This window comes from Molossus molossus, unplaced genomic scaffold (assembly GCF_014108415.1).
Source record: "Molossus molossus isolate mMolMol1 unplaced genomic scaffold, mMolMol1.p scaffold_m16_p_22, whole genome shotgun sequence".
Classification (NCBI taxonomy): Eukaryota; Metazoa; Chordata; class Mammalia; order Chiroptera; family Molossidae; genus Molossus; species Molossus molossus.
In genome coordinates this window covers 33,712,438-33,729,735 of record NW_023425358.1, presented here as the reverse complement: position 1 = coordinate 33,729,735, position 17,298 = coordinate 33,712,438, and the positions used below count along the sequence as shown (strand labels likewise).

The following is a 17,298-nucleotide window of genomic DNA, read 5'->3' as shown; positions in this document are numbered from 1 at the left end:
GTTAGTGCACGTAAAGCACGTACCCAGCAGGTAAGTAGGCGTGTTAGAGGGGGCACGAGGGATAGGCAGTGGGGATGCCAGTGAATGAGAGGGAGAGGTCGTGTGAGTGCAGGGCAGTCAGGGAAGGGGCGCGTCGACTAAGTCAAGAAGTCACTCAGTGTCCTGAGGGTCCAGCTGGTCTGGTCAGAGGTCGCAGAGGACTGTTGTTTGTCCTCCCCGCCCCCCAGAACTTCCCACTCACCAGCTGTTCTGTAATCCCCACCTAAGGGTTCTGCGCCTTCCCAGCGCATTCCAGAGGAGAATGCCCTATCTGTGCGGGTCACAAAGGCGCCTGTGCCAGGGGTCCGAGAACACCCGGACGTGGGGCTGCGCCCGCGCGGCAGGTAGTTCCCCGGGCGCAGTAGGATACGCAGCCGCAGCCGCCAACGGACCCGCGGTCGCAGCGCGTCTGCAGGTGCCCCGGGTAAGTTCCCCGCTTGTGCGGCAGTGCCTGCTGCTCCACAGCGTCTCCTACTGGGAAAAAGCAAAGACGTGGCTGTCCTGAGCCCATCCAGACTTGAGGCTGCCCTAAAGTTGTAAAATATCATGCCCCCCACCCCGCTTACACATAAATTACAATGTGTAAAATAACTCCAAGAAAGTCCAACAAACGTCCATTTCATCCCATAATGATCCCCCAATTTTGTTTTTAATCTGTGGGTTTGACAGCATCCCTGCTTGGCTGGTGCCCCAAGCTCGTTTAACATTCCACGGGGTTATGCAGCCCTGGCTCCGTTTCTGCAGGCTCCTCCTCTCTAGAGCGGGCACTTAGAATGCCCGCAGTGTCTTCTCCCAGGGGCCCTGCAGAGCCCTTCATGAGCCAGGCCTTTCTTTTAAAGGCAGACTGTTAAAATTTAGCAGCAGAGGAGGAGCAGGCTTCCCCTGCCCCAGCTAATGAAATATTAGACAGTAAAGGTGCTATCTGCCTGGGAGCACACTTCATTCATTCAAACAGTATTTGTTTAGAGCTTATCATGTGCCCGACACTACAGATACTGTAGTGGACAGACTGAGGTCCTTGCCAGATTCTCCCTGAACTGGACCTCTGGATTTCTCAGCACCTTCTACTGCACACACTGCTCCCCAGAAGCAGGCAGCTTTGAAATTCTTCCCAAGAATTATAAACTCATTCCTGCTGGCTCCAGGCTGTTACAGGAAATGTGGAATTGAGGAGAGGAGGAGTTAGGCATTAGGGAGGAGTGGAGCCTGCAGCCAGGAGAGTGAGTGCATGACCCGCATTCACACTGGAAAACACTGCCTGCTAAGCAGAACTGAAGGCAGGTTGAATTTGCCCTGTAGGCCTTGAGTTTGAGACCACAGAATCTGGTTCTGTGTGTGTGTATTATTCCCAGCCTGCATCTAGGAGGAGCTGGGAAAGTAATCCCTGTCCAGGCAGCTCCTCAAGCAACAACTCTACCTGAAGGGGAAGTGGCTGTTGGAGAAGCAATGAACTGATCTCTTACAGAGCTGATCTTAGTACATCCTTGCTTTTAAGGACCATCCAGGCTTTTCCAGACCTCTTTGCCTGTCATCTCTTAGTGGTTGCTGCATCTACCCTAGTTCACATGTCATTCTCTGAACACTGCTTTTATTTACTTGCCTCTCAACCTTTGCCTGGACATTTTTTACCTTTTATCCAGAATTCCTTCTCCACTTTTCTTCTTTGCTTGGTGAACTCCTATTCATCCTTCAAAACCCCAAATTAAAAGTCACCTCTTTTGTGGAGCCTTTTCCACTATTTTACCTTGGGCAGGATTCATAGCACTGTGAAGGCTGACTTATCACTGAATCCTTACAATGTTTACCACACAGTAGGGCTTAGTTTGTATGCTAAATGGATCTAAGTACTTCAGGCATGATAACTCATTTGGTTGCAAACATAGAAAACTCATCTCAAATTGCCTTAAGAGAATATGTTGATTCATGTAATTGGACATGACCCAGAGGTATCTTCAGGCTTAACTATATGCAGGGGCTCAGCTGATGTCCCCAGGGTTCAATCTCTGTTTTGTCTTCTCCATGTTAATTTAGACTCCTTGAAGAGGCAAGATGGGTGACAGCCACTCCCAACTTATTAACCTAGGTTCAAGTGCAGCAGGAACCAGTCTCTCTTCCTGAGTTTGCAAGTTTAAATTCCACTCGTCATTCTGCTTGGACTAGCCCGGGTCAAGTGCCCATCCCTGAATTTAACCCCCAGACCAGGGATCTAGTACTCTGATTGGTCCTCCCGGAGTCGTATGTTCCAATCCTGAAGTGGGGGGTGGGGCTGGGTCAGCTCTAGGGGGGCAAAAATAACAGGCAGTGGGGAGGAGGGGGCATGGCTTCCCACAGGAAATCCCAGGTATTGTTACCGGGAGACAGATGAGTGTCGGACGCCCCTCAAACCCTAAGAAACAGTCATTGCACTGACCTTTCACCATAGGAAACAACCCATATCAGACCAGCCACCGTGTACTGGGCACTTACCATGTGCCGGGCTCAGTGCCTGACACGATGAACAATCTGTGAGGCGGCTTCTAGAATTTACGTTTTCCAGATGAGAACTGAAGTAACTTGCCCAAGGTTAATGAGTGGCTGAAGAGGAAATTTTGCTGAGATCTGATGATTGACACAACCAATGCTTTAAACTGCTACAATGCAGGACCCCTCAGTGGACAGCAAAGCTAGAAGTTGCTGCCTTAGGAATCTAGCCCCTAAGGTCAGGGAGTAGGGGTGCAGGGGATCTCGCAGCCCTGGAGGGCTTGTAGGGTTAACATTGTTACCCCCTTCCCTGAATATCTACCAGCCAGATGAGTTTCAAGTTACGACACGATGAAAATGCCTCTCAGTACCACTGGCTCCTACTTTAAAAGGTGGGGTCCCTCACAGCTGAAGCTGGGTGAATCTTGTTCTAACCTCATCAGGGGTCACACCGCCCTGATCCCAAGTGCCCCCTCTTTGGGAACACAGGGAGCAGGAGGGTATTTGACACGCCAGAACCATCTGCCCGGCTCCTAATAATAAATCATGAGAGGAACAGGTTTCAGGCAAATATTGCTTTAAAAAAAAAAACCCTCTTTTCACACCCGGGCAGCCATCTGCCATGTCCTCCTCGTGTGCCAGGCTGTGGAGGGGAGAGGGGACTGGGGGGTAGGGAAGGGAGAACGTGCCCCTGGGTCCTCACCGCCAGCGGGTGCTCACACGTTCTCTCCCTTTGCCACTGTGGCCAGGGCACTGCCGAGAGACGAAGGAGCAGTCGGTGGCCCTGACTTCCCCGGGTCCGGTGTCTGAGCAGAGGGAAAGCACTTCCTTCAACATGCCGACGGTAGGTAACAATGGCTCCAGGTAGACAGAACTTACTGTGGGTCAGGCACTGTCCTGTCCAGTGTGCACGGCAGCTCATTTAATCCGACAACAAGTTCACGGGTGCTCTTTTTGGAGATGAGAGAGTGGAGGCTCAGAGGTATTAAGTGACTCACCCCAGGTCACCCAGCAAGGCTACCCCTTCAGCGTGGGGCTCTCTGAAGCCTCCTTCCCACCCTGACAACCTGGGGTGGGGGACACTTTTCCATGTGACATAAGCAGTTGACATCACCAAGGATGCTCTTCCACCTCCAGCCTTGCCCCAGGTACCCCTTCCTCTGCCCTTGAGCTGAAGCGTGGGCTTCTCTCGTCACCTCTCCTGCCGCCCTTGCCCCGCTGTCTCACCCAGGTGAAGAAGCACAGGAGAAAGGACTCCTCCGAACGTCCCCAGGAACCTTCGGAGAAGGAGAGGGAGCAGCTGGCCGAGGCGGAGCTTCGGAGGCTGAAGCAGCAGTTCCGGAAGATGGTGGACAGCCGGAAGTCCTTCAACTTCCGCTCGCAGCAGCAGATGGTTCACCAGCAGTATGTGATGGTCGAGTTTTGTCCCGAGGGAACTTGGAGAGGATTTTGGTTTGGGTTTCGTGGGTCTTGCCTTCAGGCCAGGGACCTGCTTCTGGACCCCGCCTGGGGACTGCTCAGTGGGGAGGGCGGCTGTGTTCCCGGAGGCTCCCAGCAGAGCAGCTGCCTGTGCCTCAGGGAAGGACCACACGAGCAACCATTTCTGGGTCTTGCTTGTTTCTACACGTGGGCTTTCTCTCTGCATCTCAGCCGTGGCTGGGGAGGGATGGCTGCCTCCCACTCTTGAGCTACCAAGAGCCACACAGAGAGACTGTTGTGAATCAGTTCGAACCCCAAAGTCCCAGCAGAGAGACTCTGATTGGGTCAACTTGGGTCAGATGTCTCCTGGAACAATCAGCTGTGGCCGGAGGTGGGACTGGGACATAGGACAAAAAGTGACCATGAGTATCATTCCCATGGTTCTAGCGCTGGAAGCCGGGAGTGCCCAGAGAAGGAAAAATCACCAGGCAGTGGACACCCCAAAGGATGTTTACTGCTTGTGCATCCTCACGGGATCTGCAAGATAGAATGTTTGAAATCGGGTAGCCTTGGAATTATGATGTGTATAGTTTCTTTGGGCAGTAGGAAGGTGTTCCCTCGGGCTGAACAAACAAACATTAAACAGGTATTATTAAACAGGCCAAGGGAATGTACTTCCTTAGCTCCATCCCTGTTTGTACAGGCAGAAACTGCCCACTATTAGAAAGAAAATCTCACGGTGAGATGATGTGACGTTCCGAGGATGGGGAAAAGGGGTGCTTTAGATTTTCCATGGATTTGACTCTCAGTCACTGCTAATCCATATGAGATCTTTGCCCGTTAGAAAAAAGCACCCTTTCTCAAGAGCCTTTACTGCCATCTGTTGGAAACATTGTCAGCATGTAGGGATTTTGTTAGAACAAGATGAAGTGTCCCCCAGAAAAGGGTAATGAATCAACAAATCAATGATATTTTTCCAAGCAGACAGCGCTCCTTTGGACGGTGCAGTCCACAGCCTGCGCACCTGTGCCCGGCGATCCTGATTCGCAGCCTGCCCCTGGTGGACATCAGGAAATGCCTCTTTCCTGGTGTGTCTCGGACAGTTTTTCTCGAATCATTCCTTTGCACCCCCTCTACTCAGCCCCAAGCCACTGGATCTGGTTTCGCTGTGATGGAACTGAAAGGGAGGCAAGTGGATATTTTCAGTTCTTCAGAGTGAAACCCCTATAAATAGTGCCAGAACTGGGGGTGCGGTGAGTGAGGTGCCTGGGACACAATATTTAAGCAAGTACTTTACTCCAGTACTGACCCTGCACCTATATCACCCTGAGAGTGAAAGTTCCTTAAACTTTTCTGTGCCTCACTCCCCTCCCCAACCCACCCACAGCACAGTCCCAGACCTGCCTACAAGCCAGACGGACCTTCATTCTGCTTCCACGCACCCCTCTGAAAGCCTAAATCAGATAGACTCTTTTGCTCCCTCACTGTGGCCACCATTACAAACACCTCCTCCCATGAGGGGCTTAAATGGCGGAGGAAAGTTCCAGCTGCCAGGTTGGGAAGACTAGCTGCTCCAGAACTGGGTGTGCACTCCGGTGGTCCCTAGCCACGTGTAGCTATTTACACTGGCAATGAATTAAATACATTTTCAAATTCAATTCTTCACTTGCACTAGGTACATATCAAGTACTCAAAAAGCCACATGTGCCTGGGACGCTGTCAGGCAGCGCAGCTAGGACCATTTTCATCACTGCAGAAGGTTCTATTGGATGGTGTGGTTTTAGGACAGTGGTCAGCAAAGGACAGCCCATAGGGCAAGTCTGGCTGGTTGCTTGTTTTTGTAAATAAAGTTCTACTGGAGCACAGCTACACTTATTTGTTTATGCATTCCCTATGGTTAGTTTGTTGAGTAGTTGCAACATGTTTTGGCCCTTTATAGAAAAAACTTTGCAGATTCCCACCTTAGAATAGTCTCTATGTTCTAGCATGGTGCTACCAAAAATTCAGTGGGCATATGAGTCGCTTGAGGATCAAGGATCTTGTTACAAAGCAGATTCTGATTTGGTAGGTCCCAGGTTGGGACCTGCGCTTCTGCATGTCTCCAAGCTTCCAGGGGATGTTGAGGCCGCTGGTCTGCAGACAGCACTGAGCAGCAGGTGTAGGTGCCCAGAGTTTGCCAGAAGCTTGGCCTCTGTGCCATTTCCTGTTGTGCAGTCTCCTGAGCCTTCTCTCTTTTCGAAGTCCCCGTTTGCCCACATCCTCCATCCTTTCTCTTCTCCAGAGTAGACAGAGGGAGAGAAAGGAGACTCATACCAGCCAATTTAACAGACCATTAGCACCCCAAAGAGAGAAACTGGTAGAGGTTAGAGGTTACTGTGTTGATGCAAATGTGAGAAATTGTCTGATGGGTTTGCCTCTCATTATCAGAGATAATTGGCTATAAAGTCCAGAAAGAAAGTCTGCAAAATCAGACAGATGCCAGTGAGCTGGGGGCAAAAGAGAGCATGGGGGCTCTCACCATGTCTGGGTAATGGGTTTTGACAGGCACAGCTGCAAATTGGTCCTCGGGCGGAAACGCCGCTCAGAGAGAGGCAGAGCAGTGGAAGTTGCAGTGAACTGCATCACAGGCGACCTGAGTTCTAGACCTGGGCCGAAGACTTGGGCAGGTCCCCTCCACTGCTTAGTGGGATGTACCTCTCTGAGTCTCCTTTCACAGCGAAGGAATCTGGAGTGTCCGATCAAGGTGAACCTGGGGGTTCAGGGTTAACCGTGCATTGCTTTCCCAACAGGGAGAAAATCAAGACCCTGCAAGAGGAGCAGGATGAGATCACCCTGCTTTTGAGTCTCATCAACTCCTCCAAGAACTTGGATCTGAATGAGAAAAACTACATGGAGCTGCGTTTCTTGCTGCAAACCAAAGAGGAATATGAGGCTTTGATTAAATCGATGAAAGTTCTGTTGGCTGAACTGGATGAGAAGGTGTGGTCTTTCTCTTAAAGGGCTAATGAGAACACAGAGCAAGGAAAGGGTGAGGGAAGTACCCATGATGCCTTAGGCCAGATCTGACACCACCCATATTCACTTTTCTAAATGTGACTGTGGTCACTGTCTCTACCACCTTGTAATCCCTGATCTCCCAGCTCTATTGATCCATTTCTCCACTGTGATCTCCAGTGCCTCCCACTACACTTTGAATACATTTCTAAATTCTTACTGTATCAGTCAGGAAATGTTTGGTTATGCTGCAGTAACAAACACCCCTTCCCCAAACTCAGTGGTTTATTTTTTAAATTTTTTATCCTCACCCAAGGACATTTTTTTTCCATTTTTTGTTCAGATAGAGTGGGAGGGAGAGAGAGGAAGAGAGAGAGAGAGAGAAACAGCAACATGAAAGGGACACATCGAGAGCTTGCCACCAACATGACCAACCAGGGCCAGGGACAAACTGCAACCGAGGTACGTGCCCCTAGAGGGACCCGAACCCGGGTCTCTCTGGACCGCAGGCCGACGCTCTAACTGCTGAGCCAAATCGACCAGGGCAGTGGTTTAAAACAATAAAAGTTTCTTCCTCATTCATGTTTCATGTCTATCAGGGATTTGCTAGAGGCTCATGTATCTTCTCATCTTAGGACCAGGCTGATGGGATAGCTACTATCTTGAACACTGTCAGGTGTTGTGGTAGAGAAAAAGAGAGTTTTGAATGGTCTCCCACTTGAGTGCTCTAGTGATATGTGTCACTTCTGCTCATGATTGATTGGCTTAAAATAGTCTACCAAACCCATAAATGCTCCAAATACCCATACCCAAAGTAGTCAACTCTACCTATCCACAAGAGAGTCCAGAAAGTGTAGCCCTCCCATGGATCTGGAAGACAAAGAGCTAGAGATGTTTGCCGAGTAGCATTAATAATTATATCCCTCACTATGGCTTGAAAATCCCTACATGATCTAGCCCCTGCCTACCCCTCTGGCTTCATCTCACATCATTCCCTCCTTAACTCATCTCACCCTACCTCAAAAGAATTTTTTCATGCTAAGCGTTTTCTTACCTCGGGGCCTTTGCACATGCTCTCCCCCAGTCACCCTGGCTGCTTGTCCTTTAGCTCTCATCTTAAATGTGACTGTCTCAGGGAGGCCTTTTCTGTGCCTTCTTTCCAGTTTAAAGTATATCCACCTTGTGATAGTCAGGTCCCTGGCCAGGAAAAAATAGCAGGCTCAGTAGGAAAAGAATTTTATGAAGGGATGATTTACAGGGGTGTGAGCATGGAGTAGGGACACTGAAGCCCTGTAGGGTTAGCAACAGTGGACAGGAGAGGCAGTCTGGAACCCGGAGACAGGGAGCAAGCTGGGGGGAATAAATACCCCCACCTCTCTCTCTTCTTACCCTCCGCTCTCCAGGACCCCTTCCAGGCCAGCCTCCTGGGGATGAGCAGAGTGGGTGGAAATGGGTCTTGGGCGGCAAACAGAAGATCCCAGCACACCCCCTTACCCTCTTCATGACACCACATGGCACCTCCTTCATAGCACTTCTCACAGTAGGAGTTAATACAGGTGTCATCTAATGTCCCCCCAACCTGTCACCTCCATGAGGGCAAGGACTATGTTGGCTTTGTTCCACATAGTAGGTCCTCAATAAATGCTGATTGAATGAATCTGGAAATCCCATTATCTCTTTCCTCTGCTTCAAACTCTTCAGTAATTTCTGTTGTTCTGGTGATAAAGACCAAGCTCCCCAGCGTGGTTTGCTGGCTCTGTTGCATTGTGCCCCCTCCTGCCTCTTCCACCTTCTCTCCGGTCCCCTCCTTCCTCTGTGTTCTGTCCACACTGACTGCCTTCATGAACCCCAATGCTGTCTCTCACTTCCAGGCCTTTGCACATGCTGTTCCCTCGTGCTTGGAGTGCCCTTCCTTGTCCTCTCTTCTTGAACTCCTATGTATTCTTCAGGTCTCAGCTCAAATGCTATTTCTGCGGAGGATAGTTACCCCTTCATCTTTCCCTGCAAGGTGTCCCTGCTGTGTGTGTCCACAGTACCATATATCCCCCCCTCCTAGAGCTAATCATGCTTCATGGCTTGTTCTCAGTCTTAGACTGTAACTTCCCTGAGGGCAGGGACCCTTCAGTCTTTATGACCATCAGACCTCTTTTGTTTGGCAGAGAACAAGTGTTTAATAAACATTGATGAGTAAATGAGTGAGTGAGTGAGTGAGTGAGTGAATAATAAAGGAGGTAATAAAAGTAAAGAAAGAGAAAAACTGAAGAAACTGATGGGACATGGGTCCTTATAAACATTAGGAAAAGGCAACCTAGTGTGGGATCCTCAAAAGAACATGGTGCAGCCCTGGCCGGCTTGGCTCTGCAGTTGGAGTGTCAGCCTGTGGGCCAGAGAGTCCCGGGTTCGGTTCCCGCTAGGGGCACCTACCAAAAAAAAAAAAAAAAAAGAACATGGTGCTCACTGCCCAATGCAAAAACCATTTTTGCCTAATTTGATCCCATGGTGAGCAGATCCCAGAATCCTCTTCTGCTGTCCCTCAGACAGTGCCCAGAACTTTGTCCTTGCAAGAGGTCAGTGGTGGCAGGGCCCTTAGCAGCCCCGGCTGTCCTCACAAAACAATTAATAAGCCTGCGCCTCCATGCTGGGGAAGAGCGTGTTGTGTAGGCAATCCATTTCCGACAGCACGGCCTTGGATAATGTCTCCCATTGGGCTGAGGCCAAATTACTCTCAGCATCACAAAAGCAGCATCTGACATAAAGGCGCCAAAGAGAGTAGGACACTGAATTTAATCACAGGAGCCACGGGGAGATGCTGACGCAGCCGCTTTCTTTGACAAGGAGCTGGAGCCTGAGGACTCCAGGGCCAACCAGGAGGGGAGGGCATCCCTTCAGAGCAGGTGACACCACCGTCTGGAGACGCTGCCTTCCCATATCTTTAGACCAGTCATTTGTTTTATTCCATAGGTGAGCTGGTGGGGGGTTGTGGTGAGGCTGCTGCGTGGAACAGGAGGGGAGAACAAAGTAGGTAGAACAGGGAACCCGACTTGACTTGGACCTGACATTGTCAGGGTTGATGACGCTCTTAGTTTGCCTCTTGCCCTGAGGGAGTTTGTAAGGAACGGTATGTGTGTCTCAGGTGCAGTCCAAAGTCTGACTAATATCGATGGCAAACACCATTCATTTGCCCTGCCAGTTTGTGTGAGACTCAGTGGTTCTCTTGATGGATGATCATCTAAGCTGCCATGTTGTGATTGATGTATCAATGAGAATGTGTTAGGCTGCAAGTAACAGAATTCTTGGCTGGAAGCTGTTGAGAGAATAGAGGTTTGTTTTTCTCACATAATAAGATGTCTGTCTGGCCCTGGCCAGTTTGGCCCAGGGGTTAGAGCGTCAGCCCAAGGACCTCAAAGTCACGGGTTCGATTCCCAGTCCAGTGCATGTACCTGGGTTGCAGTTCGATCCCCAGCCCCAGTCGGAATCATGTGAGGGGCAACCAATAAATGTGTCTTTCTCACGTCAATGTCTTTTTCTCTCTCCCCCCCCCCCCACTCCATTCTATCTAAAAAAAAATAGATGTCAGTCTGGAAGTAGGCCATACCATGGATGGTTTAACAGTTCTATAATGATGGGTTGGTTTTTTTCTTTCTGATCCTGTTGGTTGGCCCTCCGCTCATGGTCACAAGGTCGCTGCCGAAGTTTAGCTGGTGTAGCTTCTCATATAGTCACATTGAGGTATGAAGAAGGGATGGGAAGTTTTCTTACATAACAGTCTCTGCTTATGAGGGAAAGAACATCTCACAAATCTTGCTGTATGGATTTTGCTGGAAAATCTCTCAGCAGATTTTTCTCTCATTAAGCAAGGCTAAGGTATATGCCCACTTCTAGGTCAATCACTGGCAAAGGGAAATGGAATTTTCATAATTGGTTTGTGTTAGACCAGCAAACTAAAGATTATGCCACGATGCTGCCTACCATAGTTGTAGGCCACAGTTTACAACCCCTGGCATATGTATTTTTCAATGTACCATGGTGATGTCTGAGATTGTGCTGTATAGACTTTCCTGAAGGCTTGGGGATAACAAAGGAATTCAAACTCACAGGGACACTAACACAGGATCACAGATGCAACTACTCCCAGAATTCATCAGCCTCCGCTCTGCCCAGGGGCTCCTTGCTCCCAGCCAGAGGCTGGCCTCCGTGTGGTGACAAATTTTGTTTTACCACACCAAGCACCTAACCTTCCTCCTCTCAATTCCAGAACAGAAGTCAGGGTTCAGGCTGTCTTCAAAGGCAAATTCCAGCCACTACGTCTAGACAAATAAGAACACACCAGCTTGTTTCAAATGAATGTTCCCTTCATCGCTCTGCTGCCTTTACTTACCAGGGTTCCAAGAAGACTCTCAGCACTGAGTCTCAGCCCGAACTCTAAGGAGAGAAAGCACCTCTGACACTCCCCAGCCCTCACCAGTTCTTAAGGGCATTTCCCCCCAGATAACAGTTCTGTACATTGCTCTACAACCTTCTAGGATTTAGCATGAGCCAGCTGTCTAGATGGGGCAAAGTACTGGCAGATGCTTTCATCCTTGCGGGGCGTGGATGAAATCTGCACCGCGAATTGGTTATGCACATTCTTGGCTGTGCTCAGAAATGACTTTGTCCAGTGTGTGTATGAGAAACGATGATCTGCGCTCTCTGGAGAGGTGACAGAGAATGTTTGGGCCCAGAGAACTTGGCTGGAGTCGCAAGGGTAGAGAGAGATACTAAAATTCTTTCCTGTTGCCCGTGGCAGGGTGTATTTCACTTACTTGAAATCAGAATCCATTATCCTCCTGGGTAACATCCATGGTGTGTCGGTTAGGGATGCTTTTGGCTGCAGGTAACATATAACACCCAAGAGGAGTGTGGACCAGAATAATATATACTGATCAATTATTTTTTAAAATAAAGTTTACATTTTGGAATCATTTTAAATTTACAGGAGTGTTACAAAGGTAGTTCAGAATTCTCATATACCCCTCACCTAGTTTCTCCTAATGTGAACACCTCACCTTATCCTGGGACATTTGTTTTTTTTTTTTTTTCATTCTTTGTTCAGATAGAGCAGGAGGAAGAGAGAGAGAGAAACATCGACGTGAAAGGGACACATCGAGTGGCTGCCACCCGCACAATCCAACCAGGGCCGGGGACAAACTGCAACCGAGGTACATGCCCTTGGCGGGAACTGAACCTGGGTCTCTCTGGACTGCAGGCCGATGCTCTAACCACTGAGCCAAACCGGCTAGGGCTATCCTGGGACATTTGAATAGGAAATTAATATGGGCACAATACTATTAGCTGAACTACAGACTTTATTCATATTTCTCTAGATTTTTCATTAGTGTCTTTTCACTGTTCCAGGGCCCAGTCCAGGGCAGCACATTGCATTTAGGATATTAATTTTTTTCACTTAGCAAGAAATCCTCTGGACATAGGTGGCCTCAGTGTTGTTTTACCTGCTTTAAAAGATTGTGGCAGCCACGCCTTCCTCTGCATCCTTTCTCCGCTCCGTCTGCATCTTCAGAGGAAGGGGTGCCCGTTGCCCTTCTGCATGGCCAGGCCCCTCTCGTGTTAGGTCCCCTCGGCTCCCTCCCCCGTGAAGACCCGGCTCATCAGTGACCATTCTATTCTCCTTGTCTCTTTTATCCTAAAAAAAAAAAAATTAATAAACTCTTTGAAAACCAAGCATAAACAACAACAACGAAACAACAACACTCTTGCGATTCCAAATTACTGCCAGCTTTCCCCCTTTCCAGAATTGTCTAGAAGGAAGTGTCTGCACCCTGTTTCCCTTCCCAGGCGAGGCATTATCTCCAGTACCACTTCTAGTGGTGGAAGTAACATGCCCTCCACCAAAACTGCTGTCTCCAGAGTCTGACTGAAACCCAGGCTCTCCAGCAGGAAGGGAGCTGCAGATACACAGGGATCCGCTCGTGGGTCCCTGAGGACAGTGGTACTGAACCCTGTCACTCCCAACACCCATTTCTTTTCCTTCCTTCCTTCAGATAACTTCCTTACTTCCTCTCTTACCCCCTCCCTCCTTCTGCTGAATTACTAATTATACACAGGCAAGTGCACACAGTTTAAGGGTACAGCTCGATGAATTGTACAGATTGATATACCCGTGCAACCATCACCGAGATCAAGATAGAGAACATTCAAGCACCCAGAAGGCTCCCTTGGTCCCCTTCCATTACCCACCCTCCAAACCCTTCTCCTGACCCCTAGAATTATGCCTGCATGTAAATGTCTTGTTCTAGAACCGTGCTCTTTGTCTGACTTCTTCCCCTCAATGTTGTGTCTGCCAACACCCCTTTAGACAGTAAATATTTTGTAACTTCTCCTTCACAATCCTGAAATGAAATTCATAGACAATATAATCCTTTACCCTTACTAAGTCTTTTAAATGAATATGGTGCTCTCACAATAATATAAAGAAGAAATCAACAAACGTTTATACTAAAATTATTTATGTAAATATAAAATTATGTATTTTGATATGTGAATGTTCTGGCCCAACTTATCTAGAACAGGGCCAGCAAGCTGTTTCTGCAGAGGGACAGATAGTAAATGTTTTGGCTTTGTGGGCCATGTCGCAACTACTTCACTCTGAATTTGTAGCATGAAGACTGCCATAGACAATAATCAAAGAAGGAGCATGACTGGCTGTCAATAAAACTTTATTTACACAGAGTCAGTGGGCTGGATTTGGCCAAGGGTCTGGAGTTTGCAGACTCCTGATCTAAAAGATCTAGTCAGTGGCATACTATCAACATGCAGAATCACTGAGCATTCTACCTGCAGACTGATTCGGGCTTATTGTCATCTCATGATCCAGGTTGTGCTGGTAACATGATTTCCAAAGTGGTGACCAATGCTTGGTGAAGTTCCAAGCAAATCAAAGAGCATTTCTCTTGATTTATACAGTGACCACATTCCTGGATAATTTAGTGTCCTTTAGAACCAAATGAAAAATACTGTGTGTTTACATGTAGAGGACAGTTTGATTCTAGGTACAGAAAATTAGAGAGGGTTTTTTTTCCCCCACCTGTATAACATTCAGAAGGGCACTGGACAGTCACAAAGGATGGGGGACAATTCTTGGGTGTCTGGTGCTATTGCAGGATGTGTGACATCTCATGACCCACCCATTAAATGCCACTAGGGTCCTGTCATTGCAAGAGCCCAAAAACACTCCACAAGGTTACAGAAGGCCCGCTGAGGGGAAAATCCCTGCTGGAAAATTCCTGGGGGAAACCATGGTGCAGGGTAAGGTGGCGTTGACGCCAACGGGTGAGTGAAATTTACATAAACAGGTGAGAGCAAAAACTCTAAATTACCTCATTTTACCCCAAACTGGCTAAGATCAAGTTGAATTTAGCATGTACCTGAGAGAGAAATTAAAATTCCACTTATAGGAAAAGAAGGAACAGTGCAGTTTCTGTTCGAGCACACTCAAGTTAGTGAATTGTCAAATGCGTACCCATACAGATGTTAACACAGCTGGGTTTTCTTTCTTTCTTTTTTCCAGATTATTCAGATGGAAAAAAAAATTATAAACCAAAAACAGATCTTCACAAAAATGCAGGAGGCCAACAACCCCCGGAAATTGCAAAAACAGATCCACGTGTTAGAGACGCGCTTGAATCTTGTACGTAAGTCATTCTCTGCAGTTTTGCAAATAGCTCCACCTCCCTTTGCTCACGGCACAGAATGATGTCTGTGACGCCATTGGCAGAAGGTACTCATTTAGTAGGTGACTCAAGAGGTGGTGAACTAATGCTGTACGTCTGGACCAGGCAGCCCGTTCGAATTTACCATCCGCTCACTGTGTTCCACCCTCTCTGTTTCATCCTCTGCTTAGCCCATTGTCACCAAGGTGCCTTTCTTCTTGCTCTCTGCACCTTAGCACATGCTGTTGTCCCCATACCTCTACCCCACCCCTGCTTCTGGGGATGCCTACTCTTAGTTCCCTGCTTCAAAAACCCTTACTTGTTTCCAAGAAGCAGCTCAAATAATACCAGTCGCCAGGCAGAACTAGTTAGACCGTCCTCCCCCGTGCATATCTGCGCATGCCTCTATTAGAGCTAGTGCCTTTTGGTAGTCACTGCTGTCTCTGAGGAATATTAGGCATGGACATGCATAAGTTGATGAAAAGAAAGGGGTGTTTCCTGGTCACCTTCAATGTACCATGACTTTGGCATTTTGCAGGATTTAGTTGCAAACTGGTTTAAGCGAAAATAGGTAATGTATTGGTCTTAGAAGTGAAAAATTTAGGGAGGAAGTGGTACCGTCAGGCATAGGTGGATCCAGGTGCTCCAAACCTGTCTTTAGGACACTTTATCTGTCCATCTCTGCTCTGGGTGGATGTCATCCTTGAGCAACCCCAGTGTAAACAAACACCAGCAGAAAGTGAGCATCTCCCCGCTAAGAGTTAATCCCAGTCCCAGGGTTCCCACTGGGCCAGCTTGGGTCATGTGCCCATCCGTGAATCAATTACTGTGGTCTGAAGAATGGAATACATGGCCTGGAGTCACATGGACCCTTGGACTGCCCTCCCCCTGCCAACTGGCGAGGGCAGCCCTGTCCAACTCTGTGGTATGAGAGTCAGGGAGAAGTGGCTCCCCTAGAAGAGCAGAAAGAAAGGGAGAAGGAGTGTTGGGCGGGTACAAACAACACATTTCAGTCTGGCTAGTGAAACTGCAGCTCCCAGGACATGAGCCAGAAGAGAAGGAAAGTGAATTGGCTTGGAGGGAAGCCTGTCACTAACTCACTACACAAAGCTCTTCGCTTTCCCAAAACTCTGACCACCAAGCTTTAACCAGGAGTAGGTGAAGCAGATTTGACCTGGTCTCCATCTGCCTCTCCCAGTAGCGTGGAGGCTGCCTGAGGTCAGGGCAGTATCTCTTTACTCTCCCTGCACAGCGATTTGCAGCCATGCCTCAGCATGCTTAGGATGTGTGTTAAAATGCAGGTTCTTGGGTCCCCTCCACAGTCACGGAATCAGAACCCCTGGGCATCTGCAATATTATTAACAACCCTCATGAGGCCAAAGATCCCCTGGGTTAAGAATCATTAATGCCTGGCACAGTGTGAGGCTAAGAATAGGTGCTCAGCAGACATCTGTTGATTGAATGAATTAATTAATAATTCATGCTGCCCGGCTGATGTGGCTCAGTGGTTGAGTGTCGACCCATGCACCAAGAGGTCGCAGGTTCAATTCCCAGTCAGGGCATATGCTCAGGTTGTGGGCCAAATCCCCGGGGAGGGGAATACAGCCAGTCAATGTTCTCTCTCAATGATGTTTCTATCTCTCTCTCCCTCTCCCTTCTCTCTCTCTAAAATCAATAAAGAAAAAAAATGCATGCATGATTTAATGATGACGTGTCTGTAGAGGTTGGCCTTTTGTTAGTTGTCTATTCAGATTTTCTGTTTCTTCCTGAGTCAATTCAGTAGTGCCTTGCTTCTTTCATACTCTACATAGCATAGGTAGGACAGCCTCCACCACAGTGCATCATTCAGCCAAAAATGTCAACAGGCTGAGTTTGAGAAGCCCCATCCCAACTTTTTCAGGTTATCAACATGGTGAAGAGACCAGGTCAGTTGTCCTATAGAAAGTTCTACTTTCTGGATTAGGTTGATTGTTCCTCATGGTATCATTTAGCTTGTTCCCCTCTCCCTTGTAATTACTGGAAACTAGATGTTAGGTATAAAAGTATGTGAGAAATGTGCAATCCAGGAAAAGTAACTTGTCAAAGACTACTGAGCCAGTTGGTGGCCAGCTTACGCCTTTCACCCGGTGCTCCAAACCACTATTCTGTGGACCTGGGGTGGGAGACTGGGGGAGACCTCCCAACCCTCTGGCTGCCTCCTGGAAGCTCATCTCATGTCCCAGGAATGAGCCCTGTTTTGAAGCACAGCCCTCCCCACAGGTCACCGTACAGTTTGACAAGATGCTGACCACCAATACAAAGCTCCGGAAGGAGATTGAGGACCTACGTTATGAGAAGGCTGCTTATGATAATGTCTACCAGCAACTCCGTCGGCGCCTGTCGATGCAGAAGAAAACCATGAATGTGGCCATTGAGCAGTCTGCTCAGGCCTATAAGCAGAGGTGGGTGAGGGAGAGATCCTCAGGCAAAAATGTCTCTCAGCCTCCTGCTGAACATCTAACTTCCCACACTGGGCCACCACTGCTTCCTGTGCTTAAGTGTTGAGACCTTAAATAATAATATCTCTAAGCTCTGAATGTGTGCAAAGCCTGATGCTAGGTGCTTTGAGTAATATTTCAACCTTCACAAATGCCATAGGAGTTATATCCCCATTTTACAGACCAGGAAGCGGAGGCTTAGA

General features: G+C 48.4%; 1 protein-coding gene across 1 annotated transcript in view; it reads left to right on the top strand.

Moving 5' to 3' along the window:
• The first annotated feature begins 3,266 nt into the window (after nt 1-3,266).
• The window catches only part of CCDC63 (coiled-coil domain containing 63), a 29,774-nt gene continuing 15,742 nt past the window's right edge, over nt 3,267-17,298 (top strand). Inside the window, exons 1-5 of the mRNA XM_036277029.1 lie at nt 3,267-3,343; nt 3,731-3,903; nt 6,708-6,897; nt 14,477-14,596; nt 16,878-17,059. Coding sequence (XP_036132922.1) covers nt 3,335-3,343; nt 3,731-3,903; nt 6,708-6,897; nt 14,477-14,596; nt 16,878-17,059 — 674 coding nt within the window. The 5' untranslated portion in view covers nt 3,267-3,334. The remainder of the gene's footprint in view (nt 3,344-3,730; nt 3,904-6,707; nt 6,898-14,476; nt 14,597-16,877; nt 17,060-17,298) is intronic.